At 53.9% G+C, this 21,930-nt stretch overlaps 4 protein-coding genes across 4 annotated transcripts; 2 read left to right on the plus strand and 2 right to left on the minus strand.

Moving 5' to 3' along the window:
• Positions 1-390: 390 nt before the first annotated feature.
• Positions 391-1,874, minus strand: M406DRAFT_248104 (uncharacterized protein; the record flags this gene model as incomplete). Its single annotated transcript, XM_040916508.1, has 4 exons — positions 391-726; positions 774-1,309; positions 1,393-1,609; positions 1,704-1,874. The coding sequence occupies 4 exons, from the start codon at positions 1,872-1,874 to the stop codon at positions 391-393; spliced, it is 1,260 nt and encodes a 419-aa protein (XP_040780775.1).
• An 11,073-nt stretch (positions 1,875-12,947) lies between these two features.
• On the plus strand, positions 12,948-14,943 carry M406DRAFT_325298 (uncharacterized protein; the record flags this gene model as incomplete). Its single annotated transcript, XM_040919968.1, has 3 exons — positions 12,948-13,034; positions 13,217-13,369; positions 13,729-14,943. The coding sequence occupies 3 exons, from the start codon at positions 12,948-12,950 to the stop codon at positions 14,941-14,943; spliced, it is 1,455 nt and encodes a 484-aa protein (XP_040780776.1).
• An 888-nt stretch (positions 14,944-15,831) lies between these two features.
• Positions 15,832-16,463, plus strand: M406DRAFT_66279 (uncharacterized protein; the record flags this gene model as incomplete). Its single annotated transcript, XM_040924988.1, has 2 exons — positions 15,832-15,868; positions 15,931-16,463. The coding sequence occupies 2 exons, from the start codon at positions 15,832-15,834 to the stop codon at positions 16,461-16,463; spliced, it is 570 nt and encodes a 189-aa protein (XP_040780777.1).
• A 2,100-nt stretch (positions 16,464-18,563) lies between these two features.
• Positions 18,564-19,287, minus strand: M406DRAFT_354147 (uncharacterized protein; the record flags this gene model as incomplete). The annotated part of the gene is made up of 1 exon (XM_040922841.1): positions 18,564-19,287. A coding segment is annotated over exon 1 (678 nt), but the record flags the coding sequence as incomplete, so codon positions are not given.
• Between the last annotated feature and the right edge of the window lie 2,643 nt (positions 19,288-21,930).

The following is a 21,930-nucleotide window of genomic DNA, read 5'->3' on the forward strand; positions in this document are numbered from 1 at the left end:
ACGTCATTCAAACGGCGTTACAGCGCGTGCCCGAAAAGGCTTTTCTTCACTTTGTCTCTGGCCGTTCTCGTCCATGATGCTTTTCCCGGTGAAAAATATTCCTTCCCGCCGTATTGATGCAGCTCAGTTGCGTTTCCCGGGGGTATCGAATATTTGAAACAAAAAAATATGAAAAGGATATGAAAAAAGAAAAACAAGAAACTTTTTTTGGTGGTCCTCCCTATGATCATTCTGAAGGCTGCGCGCAGAATTCGTTGGGCCAGTCTGTAACTCCATGTTCCCCCATCTTTTCTATGCGCCGCCGCGAAGACCTACTAATAATATCAAAAAGACCTGGCCGACGCTTGTTATACCAAAAAGTAGACCAGCGCCGCCTTTGAAATGGAATCATCATCTCATATTACTCGTGTCAAACGAGAAGGAGGACGGGAACGCCATGCTCGCGCTGAGACCGAAAGGATCCCAGTCCATCGAAGGGTCTAGGAGATGTGTCATCGACATGCCTTGCTGTTGTTGTTGTTGCTGCTGCTGCTGCTGTTGCTGTCCTGTCACGGCATTTGGTTCCATGGGCCCACCAGTCGTCGGACTCATCTGCTGCTGGGCAGCGTGAGCGGCATAACTAGTCCCTGGATACGGACCTGGTCCCGAAACAGCATCTTCGTTCTCGGTTCCCTCCTCCATCATATCTGCGGCTGCATCGTATTCTTGTTCTGCGAGGTTGTCAGTCTCCTGAGAAATAATTATGGGCTATAGACACGGCCTGTAGAGTCGACCAGGTGGAAGATTGCTTTACCTAGCTGCTCAAGATGGTTTTGATATGCTGGTGTCTGGTAAAAGGGCGCGCCGCTGGCATTTCCCATTCTGGCCGCGGGCGGGACATGGCCAGATGGCTGGCCCAAGCCCCCTTGCATCGGCGGCATCATCCTAGAGGGGCCTGGCATAGGGCCCATCGGGTTTGCCGGCGGCTTCATCCCAGTAGACGCCATCCCCGGTCGCATCGAGCCCGACGTGTTCTCTGAGGATGCTGGTGAGACTCCGAATCCCTCAGTCGTGGCCGGTGAGGCCGCATGAGAAGACGCCATGGTCCGCGACTTGGGTGATGATGCGGGTAGATTGCCGGCGTGGATAGGAGGAAGGGTGCTAAACCCGGGCTCGACCTTGGGGGCAATGCTGGATGTCGATCGTCGGTTATGGTGCCTGTTAAGCAGTGTCCTCGATATTGGAGGCGGTTGTATCATTGCTGGCATGTGGGTAGGGCCAAAGTTAGGGCTGCCATGTTTGGCCTGAAGTTCGGCCTGCACATCGATCCCTGGATAGACACGTCAGTATGGTGTTGAAAGAGGGCACTGACGACTGTCAGAGCCATTATAAGAGGCGCAGCTTGTCGTATACCTTTTTCAAGAAGTATGCGTTCCAGCAGGGAGTTTTTGTATCTCAGCATGAGACACTCATCCGCCGCCGTGCGGTGAGCCGCATTGAGGTTGGCCAACGTCTGCTCCTGCACGCTGATGGTCTGCTCGAGCTGCTTGATATACTCTGTACGCCGCTCTCGGAAGGCAGCCTGAGCCTGTCGGTTCCGCTGCTTTCTCTCCTCTGTGGTAGCATAAATCTACTCCTGTTAGATCCTATCCAAGAACGAAAACCATGATTGGCACGACCAGGTAAAGAGAGACAAGAAAAACACATAAAGGCTTGCAACATACCGGCTTGCGGCCTCCCTTCCTCTTGGGCGCCTGCTCCGGTGTCGGGTTGGCCTGGCCGTCACCTGGCTCTCCATCGCCGTCGCCGTCGAGGCTCGAGCCTAGTGGGGACTCTTCGCTATCCTGCTTGATAGGATCTCTCTTTTCATCTGAAGGAAGCTTGTCTGATGCCATTACCCTTTGAGTAGAGGTGGTGGAGCCGTTTGCCGCAGAAGGGGCGACAAAGCGCCACACAATTCCTTTCCTACGGTATAGTAAGAAACCTCCTCGTCCACCCGAGCTGGCAGCGCAGAGGCGGCCGATAGGCACACCAGATAATTACCAACGGCAAGTACGTTGACTGCAACTGCTAAGCCCTTCTTCTTTTCTTCTTCCTCTGGGAGGGGCGCGCGCGCCGGATCTAACCGAGAGCCTGTCTACCGGCTGTCTGGGACGACTGGGGGGTGCCCAATTGACAGGCCTGTCAGTGACCAGAAACCGTTACTGGTTGCGTAGCCTACAGCGAGGCGCGCCGTTATCTCTGAGGGAACGAGATAGGGCTGAGAATTGTAGATAGGCTCGTAGCGGTGTCAACGTCCCGGAAAAGCTGGGGGTAAAATGCCCGATCAGTGATACGGTCCGGGGAAGTTTCAGGGACAATCTGGGGGTGGCGCCAATCAGGGCACCAGGCCTTGCCGCAGGGCAGCTGCATACCCGGCAGTTTGGGCCTCGCAGTGGCACTCGTCCCTGATTGACATACAGAATAGGCGGGTCCTTACCGGGGAGGGTAGGAAGATCAGGCGGCTGCAGGATCAGAGCGTGGTCGTGGGTGATAGATTGTCGAGGTCAATCTTGGATGGCCTAGAGATAAGCAAATTGACGGTGACAGGGCGCAGAGTTTGTGTGTGTAAAGAAAAGGCAGACGGCCGCCGGTTTATACGTAATTGAAATGGATCGTCGGGACAATCGTAGTGGGGGAACGAGGTCGGAACGCAATGCCTGTCAGGGCTAACGTCGCAGGCAAGGAAAGAAAGGGAAAAAAAGAAAAAAGAAGAAAAAAAAGGGCCTGGACACCAACTTTGCAGCCGGCGCAGCGTCTGCTAGTGGGGTGCGCCTTCTCCTGTAGGGGTCCCCTCACAGCGCGTGATTGCCCGTCACCTGCTAGACAGGTCTCGACTTGCTGATTGCGGAGTGGACTTCTTTTTAGGTAACGTTGACCAAATCTTTGCAACGGTCCACTGAGTGCTGAGTCGAGCGGAATAAGTTGGTCGTCGGGTATAAAAGTCGCCTTGAGCCCTGCTGACCCGTTGAACAACTGGTTCAAACAAAGTTGAGAACTTGAGCCGTGCTATGTCCAGTCTGCCAGGTGGTGTCGACGAAAGCTGAGATGTGACCAGAGACCCAAGGTAGTCAGTCCGTCGCAAGAAAAGAAAATGACTTTTCGCCCCTCCGAACTTCGATGCCTCTCTCTCTGTTCTCTCTCTTTCTTTCTTTCTTTCTTTCTCTCTCTCTCTCTCTCCCCTCTCCCCCTTTGAATGACCTCTCACACAAGATTCGCCGGAAAAGAGTCTCTTTATGACTACTCGTGATCCTGCAGTCCAGTGCCTCGCTATGGGGGTGGCTGGTCCCGCCTCCACGACAGTAGTCGATCTGAGAGCACTGACTTGGCAGACGATGAATCGTTGGCTGAAGCAGACCTTGGCCGCAGGAACTGGCCGCTCAAACGTCCTGAAGGGGTGTATGTCGAGGCGGCTTCGCTGTGTCTGTTGAGACTCGTTTGGTGGCGGGATGTCTCAACTTTTTCTGTGATGTTTGCGTGCTTTTGTCTTCTGGAACGACCTGCAGGCTGTTTTGTTCATGGACGAGAGCAAGATTCAAGAAAAAGATCCAACACGAGCGAAAATTTTTGTCAAAGAGACCACGCGAGACTTGCCAATAAGGCACGGAGGACTATTCAGGACGAAGGCCTTGCGAGCGGAGTCTGCAAAAATTTGGGGCGGGCGGATTTTTCCTCGCGCTCGAGTCGGTACTTGCGGTGCAAGTCTCTTGCAGCGACGACATCCGTATTGCTGCAGACCTGCCTGCCCCCTCCCTAGGTCGCACCACCCTAATGCTGTCAATATACATAGTCCTCCCCTTCCTATAGTCTCCTCAAAGACTATATCACGGCTGCATGACATCCCAAGCGAGAAATGGCAGTTTACATCGTTCGTTGGTTTACCGATCGTTCCGTCTACGATTCTACTCTTGCTTTCAAACGGGTATATCCTGGTCCTTTGGAGCAGGGCTTGGCTGCAGGACGCGACTGGTATCGAGACTGGCTGTTTGTGCTTTTCATCATACTTTGGCCTCTTGTCATCCCACGCGATCATCGCCGTCACATCCATCAAGACATCGGTGCGTCTTGTCACAAAGGATGCAGGCCAATTCCTCGGGTCTCGCGGTCTCTATTTCGTATCATGCTGCACTAACGTCGAGCAACAGCAGTAGGTGCCAGCAGGAACCAGTTCTCAAGAGACGAGGAGTCGATGCACTCCCCTGAATTGAGGGCCCAGTTCTTCCAGGGCTGCAGTCGATGAAGCCCGCCATTGAAGTGGAAAGCGGGGAGGGGGGCGTGTGGCAGCCTAGTACAGTGGATGGGAAGCGATCTCTTGGCTGGAGAGAATACGGGGCTGTGGATTCTGCGTGGTTATGCAAAGGGGAGGGGGGCTTCCCTTCTGCTCTGGACATTGATGAGGTTGATCACGTACTATAGTATATGTTCTCATCCACACAGGTCAAGACAAATGAGTGTCCGCCTGGGCGTGACGTTGTCCAAAGGGCTCAGCACCATGTCCCTCCGTCTCTCATCTCAGGAACTCATCTCCATCTGTGGTTCTCGATCTTCGGTATTTGATGGGGTGCCCGACCCGCAAGTCGCGTCCAATGAGCCTCGGCCATCGTCCAACAAGCAAAAGCTCGTCTGTTGTCTTAGGGCGATTTGACGTCATTGTGATTGCTGGGTGATCTGAGTTCAGCGGTGCTGTACGTATACGGTTTGTGTGACTGAGAGGAACGAACTCTGCAGTGTGCTCAATCCGGAACCAGACTGCCCAGGGTCGTTCGTCAGAATGGCAGGTTACAATGAGCTGTGGTGGTACTATGGTATAAATCGGAGCTCGCCGATAAACGGCGAAGGAAGGTCCGTCATCGCAAAGTTGCAGGCGCCCTGGTCACAGCTTGTATTGCCCATGGCATTTGTCCAAAATCACGTCGACCTTTGCATTCCACCGGGCTGATGAACTCTGTGGTTTTCTTGCGATCAATAGATATCCAATGCGAGTCTTCATTGCATAAAAACAAGAAGGAAAAAAGAAGAAATTTATTTCTGGTTATGTCGTCTGCGAAATAGTCTTATTCGTCATTGCGAGATTGAAAGGGGCAGTCTTGAAAAAGATCGAAGCAGTAATCCCAGACCCGGAGTGGGTCTGAACAGCGATATCGGTGGGGTGTTTCGCTCAGCCACGGTCCAAGAAGGAGGATTCCGCAAGCGGCCAGCTCTCTTTCTCTCATCAGGCGTGCGCTAGAAGGAATCAGGGCTCCAAAAAGATTTTTTTGACAGTGTGCAAGCCGTGCCAAGGGGTGTGTCCAAGATGAAAAGGGTCTGCGCCCAGAGAGAGATACATGCGGGCCAGGTATCTCACCGTCGTCGCAGAAGTACGTGACCCGGCCAAGGACCGCAACAACCCATCCTGGAGCAGGCATGGCTGGCGTTTGCATGCTGGCATGCTGATCAGTCGGTCCGTCTCCGTTTTGTGGGATGTGACGAACATTGTTTTACTAGAGAATTACCCGAAATCTATATCTGCCCAGGGGGTCCTCCACAAGCCTCGCGCCATTTGTGGTGTGCCTGTCGAGACGCCATCGTCGAGGTTCATGTAGACCAAGATGTCACAAACAGTGCTGTAACTCCAGTGTTGCATGCATAACGTGCTGGCCTCAACCCGTTGAGTTGGTCCCTCGGCCCCCGGCCCAGCTTGATGAGCTACCCAGAGCTGTCGACGGAGCGGTCTGTCCATCCTTGGTCATGGCCATGATCCAGTCGCCAGCTGGAAGTGGTTGGTGAGCCGTGGCCCGTGACCTGCCCGCCGCCCCTCCCCCTTCTTCCCCCTCAGAGCCAACGCCGCGATGCGGTCCCTAGAAGGAGAAGGTCACTACTCAATGTATCATCCTTACTGGGGTGTCGTCCAGTAGCTGGCTTCCAACACACATCATGTGTGTGGCCTGGGCTCTTGGGGTAGATGCCAGGCTAGACCGTCCTCTTACAGGTGCTCAGAGGCTGTCGAGTCCTGGAGATGCACGTTTCATTGCCTTACCCGCCTCCAGCCGCTGGATGGGCTGTGCTCCTCGGTGACTGAATCTGTGCAAGTGCCGCGCTCCGCTTGGTTGATGAGCTGGTTTTGCTTGCTATGAGCAAAGCCCGAACTGCCCACCTCTTGAAAAGGTGTGTGTTCTCCTCCTCACTCCGCCATACTGCTGCGGGAGGTGCATTTCCTCGGAGGCCAGGGCGGGGTTTTCTTCAGGGGTGGCGTCTTCATAGAGAGTAAGTTCTCAGGGGGGCTGGCCCCTCGGGACCAGTACAGGTGGGGCGCACCCTCAGGTCCTCACAGGTCCTGTAGCACACTACGGCAGTAGCTAGATGGGTGATCGATGCTAGCGCTCTGGGCTATACCCCCTCCGGCAAGTCCAGCCTCGACCAATTGGCGCGAGATCCATCGCTCTGGACCCCTCGAGCTTGCCTAATTTCAACATCCCAAAGGTCCTGGACCATGTACAGAGTGCCATGGGAAGTTCCAAGTGGCATCAACTGCGTGCGCCTTGTCGACAAAAGACGGGTACCCCGCGTCTTCAACAGCCTTCCACCAAGACATACAGCCAAGTCATCGGTAGATCTAGAGGCAGGGACTTACTCCGTCGTCACTCTCCCCCAGATCTGCCATGCGTTAAAACGTAGCTAGCCGTGCAGCAGGCCCCGCACTGCCTGCAGCCCGAGCCGCATGACTACGGCCCCCCTGACCCATTATTGTGTCGTACTATTATGCAGTACGCAGTACGGAGACAAGATCGCCCGCCTACCAAAAGTCAGGACTGGTGGTGCGTGACATGCGCCACAGGATACCGACCGGGGAGCACCAACAGCTGCAGAGCAACTACTCTTTTATCCCCTTGCTTCGCCGGTCCCGGAGCAGACTAGCAGTATGAGCAGATCAGCTTGGACATACCGAGAGTCGGGAGGGGTCAAGAGGAGGCGGCTGTGGCGATACATTATTGTGTTCTAGAAGACGTCTAGCGCAGCCATCTTTCACATCTACCCTACGAAGTGTGGTACAATCAGCACCATCTACCCAATATACACGATCGCCACTCAGCTGTCATATTTTGAGGGGCAAAACGGATCGTTCTGTGGGACACGGGCTGGCTGTGTCTGTGTCTGTTGATAGAGTGTATTGTTAGGAAGCAGCAGTCGACTTGGAGATGGTCACCTTCAAGTACTATGTGTTGAAGCCTTATTCTACTCTATTGCCCAACCATCGACCTAATTATGGATCGAGATTTAGCGAGGAAATCTTCAAAATGCTCGTCAACCTTATAATAACTCAGTCTTTGTTCCGCCGTGCCATCTGCCTAGATGGCCGACCCTGTGTCCGAAATGGTCCAACATGCTCTGCCATGCAGACGCTCGGTCGTTCTTGACTTTGTATCCGTCGTCATATATCTTGATCAGATGAACAGCAATGTCATGGCTCCTCTTGCGGAGAGCCTGGTAAGAAAGTATCTCGGTGATCAGGCTTGACTCGCCCAGACATACATCCAGTCAAACATTTGCAACAGCAGCTTCTTGTTGACAGGCTATTGCCGAGCCCGCAGAATACGCCAGTGACAATGAGAAGTATTGTTCTGCGCATCACTGGCATTATGGAGTTATGATTCATCGTGTTGTTTTGACGTTCGCAATTCGAAGTGCATCGTGTCGTCAATACCTCAAAACGGGTCAGCTGTCTTGTTGACTCAGTCTCGTTCTCTCGAAGGTACGGGTTTTTGCTTGCCCTTCAGCTCTTCAAATTATCTTTATCGTCAAGTTGATGGTAGAATTCGAATCAATGTGTTTTCCTGTATCTTGGTGTTGCTTTCCCGTCACTCGCATAGTTAGCATAGAGACATAGGGACGCGAGACGGTTGAAACACGTTCACAAGAGTAATGAGAAGAAACAATGGCAACAACATGTGCTATGAGCAATGAAAAGCTCTCCAATAAAAGTAATCAGCTGGACAATCATGAAATTATTCGTGAGGATAGAGATGTCAGTGAAGAGCTGGTTGACGGTTCTTCGGGAAGAAGGCCGACGATGATATTGAGACGAGACATAATTAGGCAGATATGATGTTCGAAATGGTATGACGACTTATGCTAAATCATATTGATCAGCTACCACAATGATTGAAGATGGATCATGAGCTGCTCTGCTGGTGGCGATCATCACAGTCGAGCTGGTGGGTGGCGGTGCCTCAGGCAGGATGACAAGTCCTCGAGAAGGAATGGATGGCGATGGTGCTCTTTAAGGGTGACAGTGAACAGCCACAATAGTAATCAGACCTGTGTGTGGTGGCCAGCAAATTATACGCCCAAGGCGTGCACTGTTGGGGCGTAGGGGTTATAGTCCCAATTGCGATTCGAAATAGTCACCCATCGACTGGGCAGCTCAACGGTCATTCACGTGGACTTCCATTTCAACAAAATCAACCTGACCAGCCCTGGGTTCGAATCACGCCGCAATACACGAATTTTAGAAATTTCTCGACGACGGGAGCTGGGGCTAACTCCCAACCAACCCCTCGCTACGAACCATCGGACGAAATCTCGACGACGGGAGCTGGGGCAAACTCCCAACCAACCCCGCTATAACAACGAATTGATGGAGAGAAATTTGGGGACTCGACGACGGGAGCTGGGGGCAAACTTCCAAACAACCCACCAAATGATGGAATAGAAACTGGGTACTCGACGACGGAAGATGGGGCAAACTTCCAAACAACCCCCACCGATGTACTAACAACAACAACAGAGAGAGACGTAGGTCGTGAGCTCGTGTCTCACGACCGAACTCTTTTGCTTCTCTTCTTTTCTTGTGATTCATCTCTAAATGTTCAATATTCTGTTGAAACACACCTTGAATTTGTCAACTTCATATCAAACTCTTTGGGGGCCACATATTAGCAAGCGGTGCCAAGTGCTAGGTTCGATACACTTTAAAATACTCAGTGCTGCTGGTCGAGTCCAATATGCTTTGAGCACCCAAGACAGCTTCAAGCGCATCATCGACTGTGTTATATCCCCTTCCTTACTACAGATGACTGCTTCATGCTAACTCAACTACGGCCAATCGATTGACTAAACAAGCCTCTTCGATAACGAGCTCGAAAATTAGCTGCCATTTTAATGTCTAGGGGGAGATTTTCTGTGGCGACCATCTTTCTGTCATCGATTCAATCTCCTTGTTAGCATCATTGGCAATGATGAACGAAGTGGCGTGGACCAATCATGGACTCCTGAACCCAGGTAGCATCCTTTTCCCCAACATGAAGATCAAAGCATGACATGAGACCCATGAGAGAATGAAGTACAAGATGGTTACCTTCCCAAATTCCCGCTCGGGCGCATAGTAAAGTGCTGGCTCTAGACTGCAGCATTCTGCAATCAATCACCTCCGCGTCTGCCGAGGATTGCCATTGGGAGACGCTAATTCTGACAGGACTCGCCTTTTTTGAGAGCGTGATTCGAACGCATGAAATCCAACAAAAAACCATCTCTGTGGACTCACACTAGAAAGACACATATGATAATCACCTCAGAGAACATCTAGAACATGCCTTACGGCAAGAGGAAGAGGCATGGTAGGAACGGGGGTCAGTTGACAAGGTGGGCAAAGCAGACAGGGCAGATACAATCATGTGAAATTGTTCATCATATATGGGCCAGTTACCGGTAAGCCCTTCATTCAAAAAGACCCAAGTGAGTGGCATCAAATCAAGGCATGCGGTCACCTTCATCTTCATACAGTCGAGAAACGACGTCAAGGTTTGGCTTGCAGGGCTGTTGCTCATCCGTAGAAGCCTTAGTAAGCAACACTTGCCCCACAAATTAGGATCTAGGCTTACCCTATTTATGGACCCCCCGAAGCTTGGGCCATCTGTTTTTGTTTACATTTCCCGCTGCGCAACCGCCTCCAGATCGCGCTTTCATTCTTCCCACTATCAACATCAACGTCATACCACTCGCTCCAGGCCTCAGCCGCCCACATCATTCCTGCAAAAGTCAACAATCGCTTTGAGTGCTTAATTTCCCCTTGAAAATCACTTACTCTCAAATCATCAAATACACCCAAACTACCAGCCGTCATGGCTCGTCGTCGATCTGCTCGACTGGCCGGGGGTGCCAAGGTAAGTAAACAAAAGCCCCTTTGAGAGTTTGACGCCGTGGCCACGTCGCTCACGGCCATCGCAACGCGTGACAGACGTCTAAGAAGACTCCCGCTGTTGGACTCGAGCCTGTTGCCGAGCGAGAGAACAACGCAGTCGACAATACCGTCCAGAATCCCGACCCTCCCATCGTCTCCTTCCCAAACCAGCCTCCTCATACTCCCCGGACCGCCACCCTGATCAAACCGCCCATGTCCGAGATGCACCCCTCCAAAGCCCACACTGGCACAATGGCAGCTCCTTCTTCTGCTCTGCGCCTCGGCTTCACCGACATCAAGCCTAAGGACCCCTCAGCGCCAGGCATTGGTCCCCACCAGTCTACCCCTTCCAAGTCAAACATGCCATCATCCCCCTTCAGCTTTCAGTTCAACCGCGACAATATCAGGACTGCCGACTCAACTCTCGGCCCCGAGGCCCAGCGCATGATGAATGATATACGCGTGGAGGCAGCCAAGATCAAGGCTGAGCTCGCTGCCAAGCGTGATCAGGAGCGTCTGGAGGATGAGCAGGCTAACACACGCAAGATTGCCCAGCCAAAGGGTAAAGCTGGTCGATACTCCGAGATTCACATGGCCGAGTTCAAGAAGATGGATTCTATTGCAAATCACCCTTCTGCATTCCGTGCCACGCCAGGTCGCGCTACCCTGGCCGCTACCAATAGCAAGGGCATCAAGCGCTCCCAATCCAAAGCCAACCTGGACGACGAGGAGGCCCCCCAGATCAGAACTCCAGCCAAGACCTCCTCGTCCAAATCGTCCAAGAAGGTTCATACTCCAGGCAAGGACACAGACTCGCCCGCCAAGAGAGCGAAACAGCACCTCGAAGACGATGCTTCCACCAACCGCCCTGTGTCTCGAGATGGCAGTAACATCCCTCGACCAAAGACGCCCGGCAAGGACTCTCGGGGTATTCCTCGTCCTAAGACGCTCGCGCACTTGATGTCACCCACCCAGTCGTCCCTCGCCCGTACCGCCCCCGCAAAATCTACGGCTCTGCGATCTGCACTCAGAACACCTTCCAAGGTCTCTTTTAGTCCTATCAAGAAGTCTGTTACCATCGCCGACATGAATCCTGGCGATGCGACGAACGTTCAAACGGAGGATGCCCCAGCCAAAGTGCGAAGCGCAAGTCTGTCTGCTAAAGTCAGGTCCTTCTTGACTAAGCACAGGTCTCCGGTCACCTCGAAACGCGGTATTCTCAAGTCGACCGTGGGGGCTTCTCTAACGCCTGCTCCTGTTCGTGCGCAGAACGAGCTTCCCGCTGCCCCCTTCACGACTCCAGGGAAGAGGATGACGCAGCGTGGTGATTTTACTCCTGCACCCAAGCACGCAGCCTTGGCGCAGAACTCACCGTCCCCGGTCAAGACTGGCATTCCCCGGTCCAAGGTAAGCGCCGATGTGGTCAACTATCCATCTCTGGACACGGTCATGGAGGGCACTGCAGGTGATGCTGTCTCATACCCTAACCTGTCTGGGATTCGTCCTCTGTCGGAATCGGCCACCCCGACAGAGCCTACTTCGATGGTTGTTGAGGCCTCGTCCGGCAGCTCAGTGCAGGCTCCTGTCGCTGTGCCTGGTACCTTCTCATTTCGCAGTGATCATACTATCAGCTTCGATGGCGAGTCACCTAAGGGGTTCGGAGCCAAGTATGGGCAGGCCAGTGTTCGTCATGTCCGCTCCTCCATCATGCCTCCTATGCCTGGTGCTTTCCCCACAGCTGACATTGCCAAGACGAGTGGCTCCTACGGCAAGGAGAATGTGCCGCCCTACATGCAGCGGTCTTTCGACCCGAAGGCCTTCTCCCACGGCGTGTCGAGCAAGAAGCGATATCGCGTCGAGGATGACGAGCAGGAGGCAGAGCGAGAGGCTGCGGAGCGGGCCGCCAAGAAGCAGAAGAATGCCGCTGTCCCTGAGGGCGAAGCTCTGATGGCACCTCGGTTGGCCGGGGTACAGAGAAGCAGCCCTTTCAGAAGCCCCAGCAAAACTCTGAAGAAGTCGCCCATCAAATCGCGGACCCCCGCCGCTCCCGCTACTCCCGGTAGTGCGCGAAAGACGACGGGTATCAGTATGAGCCGTTTGGCTTATCTGGCGCAGCCGAAGCTGCGTAAGTGAAGCAGAAACACTGCGGCAGGCCTGGAAAGGGCCGAGCTCTAGAGACGCCATCTTTGCTGTGATGAACTTTGTTTCGTTGACTGACAAGGCTTCGATCGACGAGGTCGATTTGCTTCGGGCTCGCACAACCCATTTCTTGATTGTGCCGGAAACCTTTGGGCATTATATCACGGCGTTTGCGAGTCTCATGGCTGTGTACTTCTTAGGAGTGATTATTAGGGTGTGGCATATGCAACGTGTTGGAAGTTAGGAGGCTTGGCAAGAGCTGCGGACGAGTGGTCTTCTTGCCCCCCACCACACTCGTCTTGCTCTGCATTGCACCTCTTCAGATACAGGGCTACGGGTTGCATTTCGGCATGCTGATGATCGTTTGAGGCGTTTGGACAGGATTCAGGATGGATTTGGCAATTAACATGGGAGTTTTGTCGTGATGTCACCAGGACGCCAAAGGAGTCTTAGGAGAAAAGGCAGATGGTCCGGTGTTGATGATAGCTTCTTATGCTTGATTAGATCGAGGAGGACCACACAAGACCGCCATGGCCTATGTAGGATCGTAAACACAGAACCGAAATCATGAAGGCGACATTTGGTGCTTCAGGCTTATTGTTCATATTTATTTCAGCTCATTTGAGGCTTTGCGATGGATGCGCCCAACAGAGCCTCCGAGGCAGGCTGCCTCCTTCTCATGTCCTTCGTTCTGCTTTTCAAATGTGGTATGCTGTGGCAGGTACGACTGCTGATGGGCCGCAATTCTTTTCCGCTACTGGAGACGACCTCCGCGGATATGGTCCTTTCTCTGCACCGGCAGAGGCCACTCACTCCACGAAGGGACCAATATCATGAATTTGGTCTTGCGGTCCTCAACAGTCGTTTATGATTTCATTACACATTCGCTTAGACTCTCCACAGCACCAACCTATCGCTCGTGGCCAGACTCCCTTACTATGGCTGACGTGCCACCACGATACCATCGCCCTGATACAGATCACGATGCTCCAGACAGGAGCACTATCAGACTCGATCCTCGCTTCGATCCATTCATACCGTCTGCATCTCGGACTTGTAAGGAAACGGACGCACGCCTCCCTCAGCACGACAACACGAATGGCGAGGCGCACTGGCGTCACCAGGAGTCTCCAGTCTCTCCACCTCCCGAGTTTCCATCATCTTCACCTCCCGCGCACCCAAATACCTTTCTTTGCACATTCTGCTGGCGCCCACATCAATCCGCCACCACGCCCAGCAGGGTCGTCGGCCGTCGTGCACGCCTCGCTTGTCAGACTTGTTACAGCGCGCTACTCGATCTCGCTGTGTGTTGGGTATGCGGAGAGATTGTGTTCCGCGGCGATGAGTGCGTGAGCTTAGGCTGGTGTTTCTGGCATAAGGCATGCTATGGGTGTTTGATGTGTGGGGATAAAAAGATTTTGGAAGGCGTGAAGGTTGAGGATCTCCTTGCCGATGATGAAAGGCAGGGAGATGGAAACATGTTTGGAAAGAGTAAAGGTAAGGAGATTGAAGAGATCCCACTTTGTGCTCAGTGTGTCGAGGATGTTGGGATTGGCTCGAGTGACGACGAACATTTGATCCCTCTGGCCCTGGACAGGATTGAGGGATTCGACGGCGGGCTCTCGAGGCGGAGATGGGAGGCGAGGCACAAAGATCAGCGGACAACGGCCGCTGGCCATTGCAATTCACCTCAGCGGGTTGCTGGAAATATTCGACGCACGCCATCTCCCATCTACGTTTCCTCGCACGATCCCCTTGGCGAGCCTGCTTTCCGGGCCAGCGCGGCGAAACCCATTCCAAAATGGATGCAGTATCTCCCCAGCTATAGGCGGAGTGAACAGGCTCGCTTCGAGCACCCTGCATCTGTGTTTGACAGTCTCCTCTCCAAACCCAATCTCAAGTCCGTCAGCTTAGATACCGACGAACAGGACTCATTGCCGCCACCAGTTCCTCCGCACATTGTTCCTGTACGTCCGAATGCTCTCAACTATTCACCTCCTCTCACACCTGCTCAGAAGTCCCGTCCCTTTACCCTGATCGCCGAAGAACCTGTTCAGCGACCGTCGTACACCAGGTTTGGTGCAGGTCAGGCCAAGCATGTCCGGTTCGGCAGCAATTCACGAGGCTCGTTATCGCCTATATCACTCCTCAGAAACACGGCCCAGTCGCCATCCGAGTCGGCTGAGTATCTAGATGAATACAACGTTTCCATTCCAAGAAACGTCAGATCGTCTGCCGCGCCCATCCGCTCGCCACCGGGAGAGGCGAATGAACACCATGCAAGAGTCCTCTCGCCTTTCCTTAGACGCGTCGACAACCATCCACTGTTATCAAATGCCTCTTTGGACAGTAGCCGAAAAAGCGCCGACGAGATCGATGACGAGGAACGCTTACCATTCTCGACGCTGCCCCAGCACAGTGCTGCCGAAGCAATTTCGGCCACTCAAAAGCAAGCACTCGGCCACACAAGGTCTCACAGCCATGCAGACAAGGGTTCGGGAGATCCTGTCAACTATGTGAAGTCTTCCAGCAGCAACTGGCGTGCTGGTGCAGATGGGCCGGGTGAGAACTCACGGAGGAGGCCACCGACGTTTCAAGACCAGTTGAAGAGGGTTTTTGGATTCTATTGACCTCGTATTGTTTCATAATCGTTGTGAGTATCGTTTATTTAATATTATAATAGTATGAAAGGCGCGTGAGCCCTTGCAAAGAGAAAAAAAAAACAAAAACAATTCAAGTATCGTCGTTTCGGGATATGTCTCGTGTGGTCCGAGTTATATCCTCAAATTCCGTCGCAGCTCGGACTGCAACAGAGAAGTGTACCTGATAGCTATTAATTACAACAGGAGGACGGAGCGAGCCCCCTGGCTCACAGAGAAAACAATCAACAGTTACTTGGTTGTCTTCAGGAAAGTGAACGAATTACTACGTTCAGCAAGTCAATTTAAGAACGAATAATCAACGGCTGTAAAGTTGACGTCGTTCTCCAGGGCACATGATATGGCAGCACATTGGCTCGTATGAAGAAGACCCCTTCCCGCGTCTCCTTTTTTCCTTATTTCCATTACTTTCTCCTTCTCCCATCTCTTTCCTCCCCATATTTTCAACTTTCTAAAACCCAAGTTTGATACCTTTTACATCTCAAAGGCCTTCAAAACTTACACCACCAAAGCTCTAGACGGTAAAGTCCAAGGCCTCTTACAAAACACATGCAAATAAATACAGACGTCAAGAGGTCTTATAGGGGTTTTAGGGCAGCAGGGATATCCTTGTCGACAAGTAGTGCACCACCCCAGCTCCTTGCATGCAACTCCACACAACCCGTTCTTGTAGTACTATTGGTACAATGCCTTTGCAGCTAACAACCACTTTCAACCCTACAAAGTAATACAGCATCAACCAGACTTCCCAATCTAATCCTCTCCATCTTTCCACTGAGAATTATCTCCTATTACAGCTGTCGAGCCTGGAGATACGTCGTACTCTCTTAGCTTCCTCAGAACACACAAGACGCAACAATGGCGCCCATAGAGCCGGACCACAACGCCGTCGAGCGTAAGTCACCCTCCCCTCGCCTCCTCTTCCTCACATGCTCACCAAGGCTGCCCCTTCCCCAGGCCAGCTCAAAATGATCCTGCAGATCCTCTACGAGACCATGATCCAGGTCGCCACCTATGACGCCAACACGGGGCCCTCCACCACCACCGCCACCAACGGCAACGCAACCCCCTCGCGCCTCCCCCCAACCACCAGCAGCGGCCCCTCCTCGTCCTCCTCCTCCACCACCAACACCACGCCACCGACGCGCGAGGTCCTCGCCGCCCAGCTCACCCACCTCTCCTCCGCACTACAGGCCGTCCACACCCTAGCCGCCGAGGCCGGAGCCGCCGGCTCGCTGTCCGAGGTGCCGCGCGAGCTCATCACCTACGTCGACGGCGGGCGCAACCCGGACATCTACACGCGCGAGTTCGTCGAGCTGGTGCGCCGCAAGAACCAGCTCATGAAGGGCAAGATGGGGGCCTTTGGTTCGTTCCGCGACATCTTGGCACGCGAGATTGCGACTGCGAACCCGGAGCTGCGGGAGGATGTGGCTCGGGTCGTGGTGGGGACGGGAGGGGAGTGGCCTCCTAAGGCGGAGGGTCCGCAGTGAAGAGGAGGAGGACGGGTTTGGCTCTATCCTTCCAGAGCACATCACTTCTCTGCAGGCTATGTTCCGTTAAAATGGATGGGTGATGGAGAAGGGACAATGTCTCGTGCGTGTGCCGAGTCGTGGGATTCTTGCCAACCTTCCGACTGACGGTTGCCATCCCGTATGTATGTCTTTTTGAGGCCAGGCATGCGGTTGGCCTACACAGGCTCATCTTTTCTCGGAAGACCATGCCATGGGCGCGCACTCACTTCACGGCAGGTGGTGATACCACGGGAGGGGCATGTCCACGCCAGCTTGTTACATCCACGGGCGGCGATTCGTTGATCGCTGTTAGGATTACACGCAGTCGACATTTCCCCTCACAGCAACTACGCAAGACGAGGAGGGGTCAGAGAGGTCGCTCTGGTTGCCATCAAACGACTCTCGGTCCACTGCTGTGGACTCCGCCTGGAGAGAAGGAAAAAAAAAAGAGGGTGGCAATTAGCACCGGGGACAAAGTGACCACGCCTTCGGAGCATGAAGTCGGTGGCCGTACAGCACGGCATGGTTACTCAGATCAGAGGAACCGAGTCCCTGCCCTTCTTCGATTGCAATTTTAGTAAAGTTCAAGGAGTTGGGAGTAGAAGTGATACCCTGTTCCGCCCACACGAGGCGAGACAACCAAGACAGAGATCGGGGAAGACATTGTGACCGTCAGGACGCGGCCACGAGTAGGTCCTCTAAGAATAACCCATAAAAGGAACCTCGAGGTGTCGGCCCCCATTGAAAGCTATCAAATATCAAATAGTGTTCCTTTATTGAATTATCTATTCGTCGCTCCCTATGTCGCACATCATTGCCTCCCTTCCCCGCCAATGCAAGTAGGTATATGACGAAGTAGCACAAGCAAGCCACCCCAACGAAACACTTGCCCTCCAATCCACCGCCGCCAAAGATGTGACCGTGACGAACAAAGATAAAGCCACTTGTACATAGATACAGTACGCCTTGATGCACCATCGCCGTTATACTTCGCTTTAATCTGTATGCGCGCCCGCCATGCATGCGAAAAGTTGTAACATCCAGCTCGAGCTCGCCCTCCTCGCTGTTGTGATCGAGTACGGGCGGGTATTCGAGCTGTGAACGCTTCAAAAGAAAAAAAACATTCGCCGCGCCTCTATCATCTCTTTCAAAGAGCTCCCCATACCGTCCTATCATCGCTCTCAAGTAATGGAGTTTCTATCACGAGTTGCCCAGCACCTGCAACGCCTGTCCGAGTGACACAATCTTCAAACTCCTCGTCCGCTTCAAGGCAGATGGCCGCCCTCCAACACCTTGGCCAGCAGCATTCGAAGTGCTGCTCGGCGCCGTCCGGGTAGGACTCAAGTCGTCCCGCCACTTGCGGAAGCAGCTCCTCATATCCCGCGGGATGCCTTCTAGGACCACAGTCGAAACCGGCACAAACGGGCGGTCCTCCATACCGGCGGCAAGGATGGCGTACTCCTGCGCGAAGTCGAGTGCGTTGTGGAATGAGGCATATTCAGACTGCGCGTTCTTGCCGACGATAATGTACATCTCAAAGAAGGCGTCGAGGACATAAACCTTGCTTGATGAGAGATCGGATTGGCTGAAGGGGTTGATTTCGTTGATCTGGAGTGCAAGTCAGTATGGTGGGCATGCAGATAGATGTCAAAAGGAAAAAAGAAAGAAGAAAAATTACGTACCTGTTTGGGATCGGCTGCATCGGAGCAGAACAGCCGTCCGCAGTACTTATCGTAACTCGGCTTCAGTCTCCAGTGATCTGCAGAGCTCATCTTCTTCTTGCCGTCGAACAAGCCCCAGAACTCCTCTGGCTCCTTGCCCTCCTCGACCTCGATCAATTCGCCCATCAGCGCAGAGTCCATGCCTATCAGCCTTGCGCAGCTGAGCTCGTCAATGCCAGACCCTTTGCCCTTCCACAAGTAGCACTTGCCCGACTGGGTCACGATGTAGGGAAAACCAGAGCACAGCGTCAACGGCGCAAAGTCCACCTCATCGAAGACGATCTGGCCCAGAAATGAACGTCCGCAGAGCATGTTTGGTGCGAGTGAGTCGTACTTGTTGCTAGAGCCGCGGCGAATGGTGATAATACCACCGAGTGCCTGGATGAACTCGGCCGTCTCTTTGCCCTGGGACATCTTGATCAGTGTCCCGCCCAGTGACCTCGCTTCACGGTTCACAAAGACTTGTGCGTCCTCGATCACCGACAACGGAACCTCGTCGCCTGCCCAGAAGTATACCTCCTGAACCTTCTTGCGCGCAGCATTGGTGAAAGTGTGTGAGCAGAGATACATCTCACGCTCAAAAAGCACGCGCTCATGGTGGTTCGGCACGGGAACTCGTTTGCCTTGCTCCGTGATCTGGTAGAGCTGCGCCTTCTGCGTTTGTACGGTGGATCCGCTCCTGGGTCGGTTCATCAAGATCTCGGCAGCGTCTGCGCGATACTCTCGCCTGGGTCGCTCATTGCCGAAGAAATCCTTTAGCATGGCAGAAACATCTGAGCCGCTCTTGGAAGGAGAGCGTGTGGGCGATGTCAATGGGGACGGGCTCGCAGCTGCAACGGGCTCGATCGGTACGGTTTTTGCCGGAATCGTCTTGGAAGGGGATGTTGGAGGCAGATTTAGTGGTTCTAAAGCAGGTTTGGGAGGCGGTGCAGGCTTCTTCTCCTCCAGCTCCTGAGGCTTAGGGGATGTGATCGATCGATCGAAGACGGCTGCACCATTCTTCACAGACATGGTCGGCTGCGAATCGACCTTCTCCATACTTGACACTTTTGCCGGTGATGGAGGGCCTCCGAAGGATTTCCTCACAGGAGATATAGGCTTCGTAGGCTCGGGCTCGTTCTTTGGAGATGGCAGACTTGACTCGTCCAAGAACCTTGACATCCTCCTCGCGTCCAACTTCCGGGGAGAGGGACTTCTCGAAGTTGGCTCGTCGGCTTTCTTTTCCTCCACGGGTTGTGTCTTCGCAGCAATAGCAGCAACTTGCTCAAAGATCTTGTTAGGGGAACCTGGCCCGGCCTTTGGTTTCGTGGAGTCCATGTTCAACGCGCTCCTCGATCCAGAGGACACCGGTCGTTGCTCCTCGGATCTCCTCTTTGAGGAATCCACCAGTGAGTTGATGCCACTGCCGCGCGGCTTGTCCGCTGCCGCGACTGGAGCTTGCTCAATGGGGGACTTTATGGGAGATTCTACCAAAGGCTTTGGCGATACGACCGGTGCCGAGGCTGTTGACTGATCCTGAACGGCAGCTGATTCTGCTGGCGGCACTGGTGGCGATGGGTCTTTTTCTTCAGACTCCTTCGCCACAGCCGCTTCATCTTTGGGAGCCAAGTCTGCAGCAGCGGGCTCTCCGGCACCTGAAGCAGGCGATTTACTTGCCGCAGGAGCCTTTCTTCGAGGACCACGGGCACGATTCTTGGTCATGTGTGTCAGTTGGGGACCTTGGCCCGGTTCGTTTCCCGTATCTGACGTGCTTCTTGTTGCTCTTGAAGAGGTACCAGGAACATCATTTGTCGTACCGCCCATTCCGGGCGGCCCACGTGCCAGCAAGCCAGCGAGGGCCGGATTGAAACGATTTGCCAAAGCGTTACCGCCTATTTTGTTCGGTAGCTTCCCCGGGATGCTCTTCTCTTTGGATAGTGCTGGAAAGGGCACCGGATCCGTCTTCTGCTTTGCTTTCAATGCTGGTTCCTCGTCAGGGACAGCCCGAAACATTGGCTGAGCGGGCTCGACGGGTTTAGACGGCTCCAGCACTCTTGCAGGCTCCTCGGGCGCTAATCCCACAACAGAGGGGCCTCTTGAGTGGGAGATGGATTTGGACCGACTGATCGTAGCCCTCCTTGCGATACCCTCCGGGATCACCTGCTCCTGAGGGGGCTTTGCATTCGTTGCGACACCCCGTCCCTCCTCCTTTGCTTGTTTGAAATCTGCCTTCCTCGCCAATATCGCATCCTTGAACTCGTCCTTCTTTGTATATGGCCTAGGTCCGCCTGTAATGTTGAGCCCTGACTTGCCCCTCAAGATGTTGTCCTTGAGCTCGTCGGGAGCGACGTAATTCTGAGTTGTTGTCTTGCGCAATTTGCCAAAAACGTTTGCCAATTCATTGGTAGAGTCACCCTTGTCAGCATTTCCGAGCGTTGTTCCTCGCTGGCGCAGACCCGCTCTGAAGTCCTTCTTCGGAGGCGCATCCGGCTTCTCCTTGCCAAGCTCGTGTCCAGCGACAGAACCCCTCCTATCAGGCTCTGCAGTAGGAGGACTCAATTTTCCAAGAGCTGGGCTTTTGTTGAATTCACTACTGCGGAGGCTTGGTGTCAACGGTTTCTCAGTGGTGGTCGGACCTGGGCTGGCAGCCGCCGTGCTCTTTTCGAACCCACCATTGCGGAGGGTCGGTGTCAAGGGCTTCTCGGTGGTTGGGCTTGAGGTGCCAATAGCGGGGCTCTTGCTGAACCCACCACCACTGCGCAGGCCTGGTGTTGTGGGCTTGTCGCTGCCAATGGACGGTGATGTAATGCCGCTAAGACCTGGTTGTTTAACAGTTGTGCCTAGCGGTGCGGGCCGCACGAGACCACCCGTCTTGACCTCGTGCTTCTTGACAGTAGAAGTGCCCGTTCGATCGATATCAGCACTACCGGTCTTTGCTTTTGCAGCCTTGGCCTTGTTCAGCTCGACCATCCAAGCCGGCTGATTGCTCATGGCGGCTGGCTTGGGCTTGGGCGACTCAGGCTGTTTGAGGGCCGCGTCGAGCCAGGAACTCTTGGTCGGACTCCATCTTCGCGGGTCCATTGTCCTTGACGGGCTCGTCGGGATGGTCTGCTCGGGCTCAGGCTCCGGTACTGTCAACTCTGGCTTGGGCGATGCCGCCACGCTCTCCTTGACTGGGGCGGTTGTGTCAGTGGTGGTGGTGGAGAAAGAAGAAGGTGCATCCTTCGCATGACTGGATGTAGGTCTGGATGTAGGCCTAGACGTGCTCTCCTTGGATCTGCTGACAGGACGCGAGGTCGTTTCACGTCCTGGACTGTTGGCACCGCTCTTGTTGTCGTAGCTGCTCCGATCCCCGGTCGGATGTCGATGCAGGCCAGGAGTTGTCACGCTCCACCTCTTGACACTGTCTGTCCGCTTCATCATGGCGCTTTGGACGAACCCGCCCATGCCTTTCGTGGGCGACGCAGGTCGAGTAGGCGACGCACTTCCTGACGTAGGCGCAGATGCATCGTTGCCAGACTGGATATCGGCCGGGGGACCAAGCTTCTGCGCCTCGCTCATGAGCAGCAGAGAAGGGCCAATTCTCGAGTTCCTTCGAGAATCCTGACGGTCTCTGCCGCCCGCATCACTCTCCTGTTCAATAGATGTCGGTCGCGACATGCCAGCTAACTGGGCGCGGCCAGACGACACATCAACGGTGTCAGAGTCCTCCACCTGGTTCTTTCGGTAGGCAGCCGAGTTCGCGC

Source organism: Cryphonectria parasitica, assembly GCF_011745365.1.
Source record: "Cryphonectria parasitica EP155 unplaced genomic scaffold M406scaffold_1, whole genome shotgun sequence".
Taxonomy (NCBI): Eukaryota; Fungi; Ascomycota; class Sordariomycetes; order Diaporthales; family Cryphonectriaceae; genus Cryphonectria; species Cryphonectria parasitica.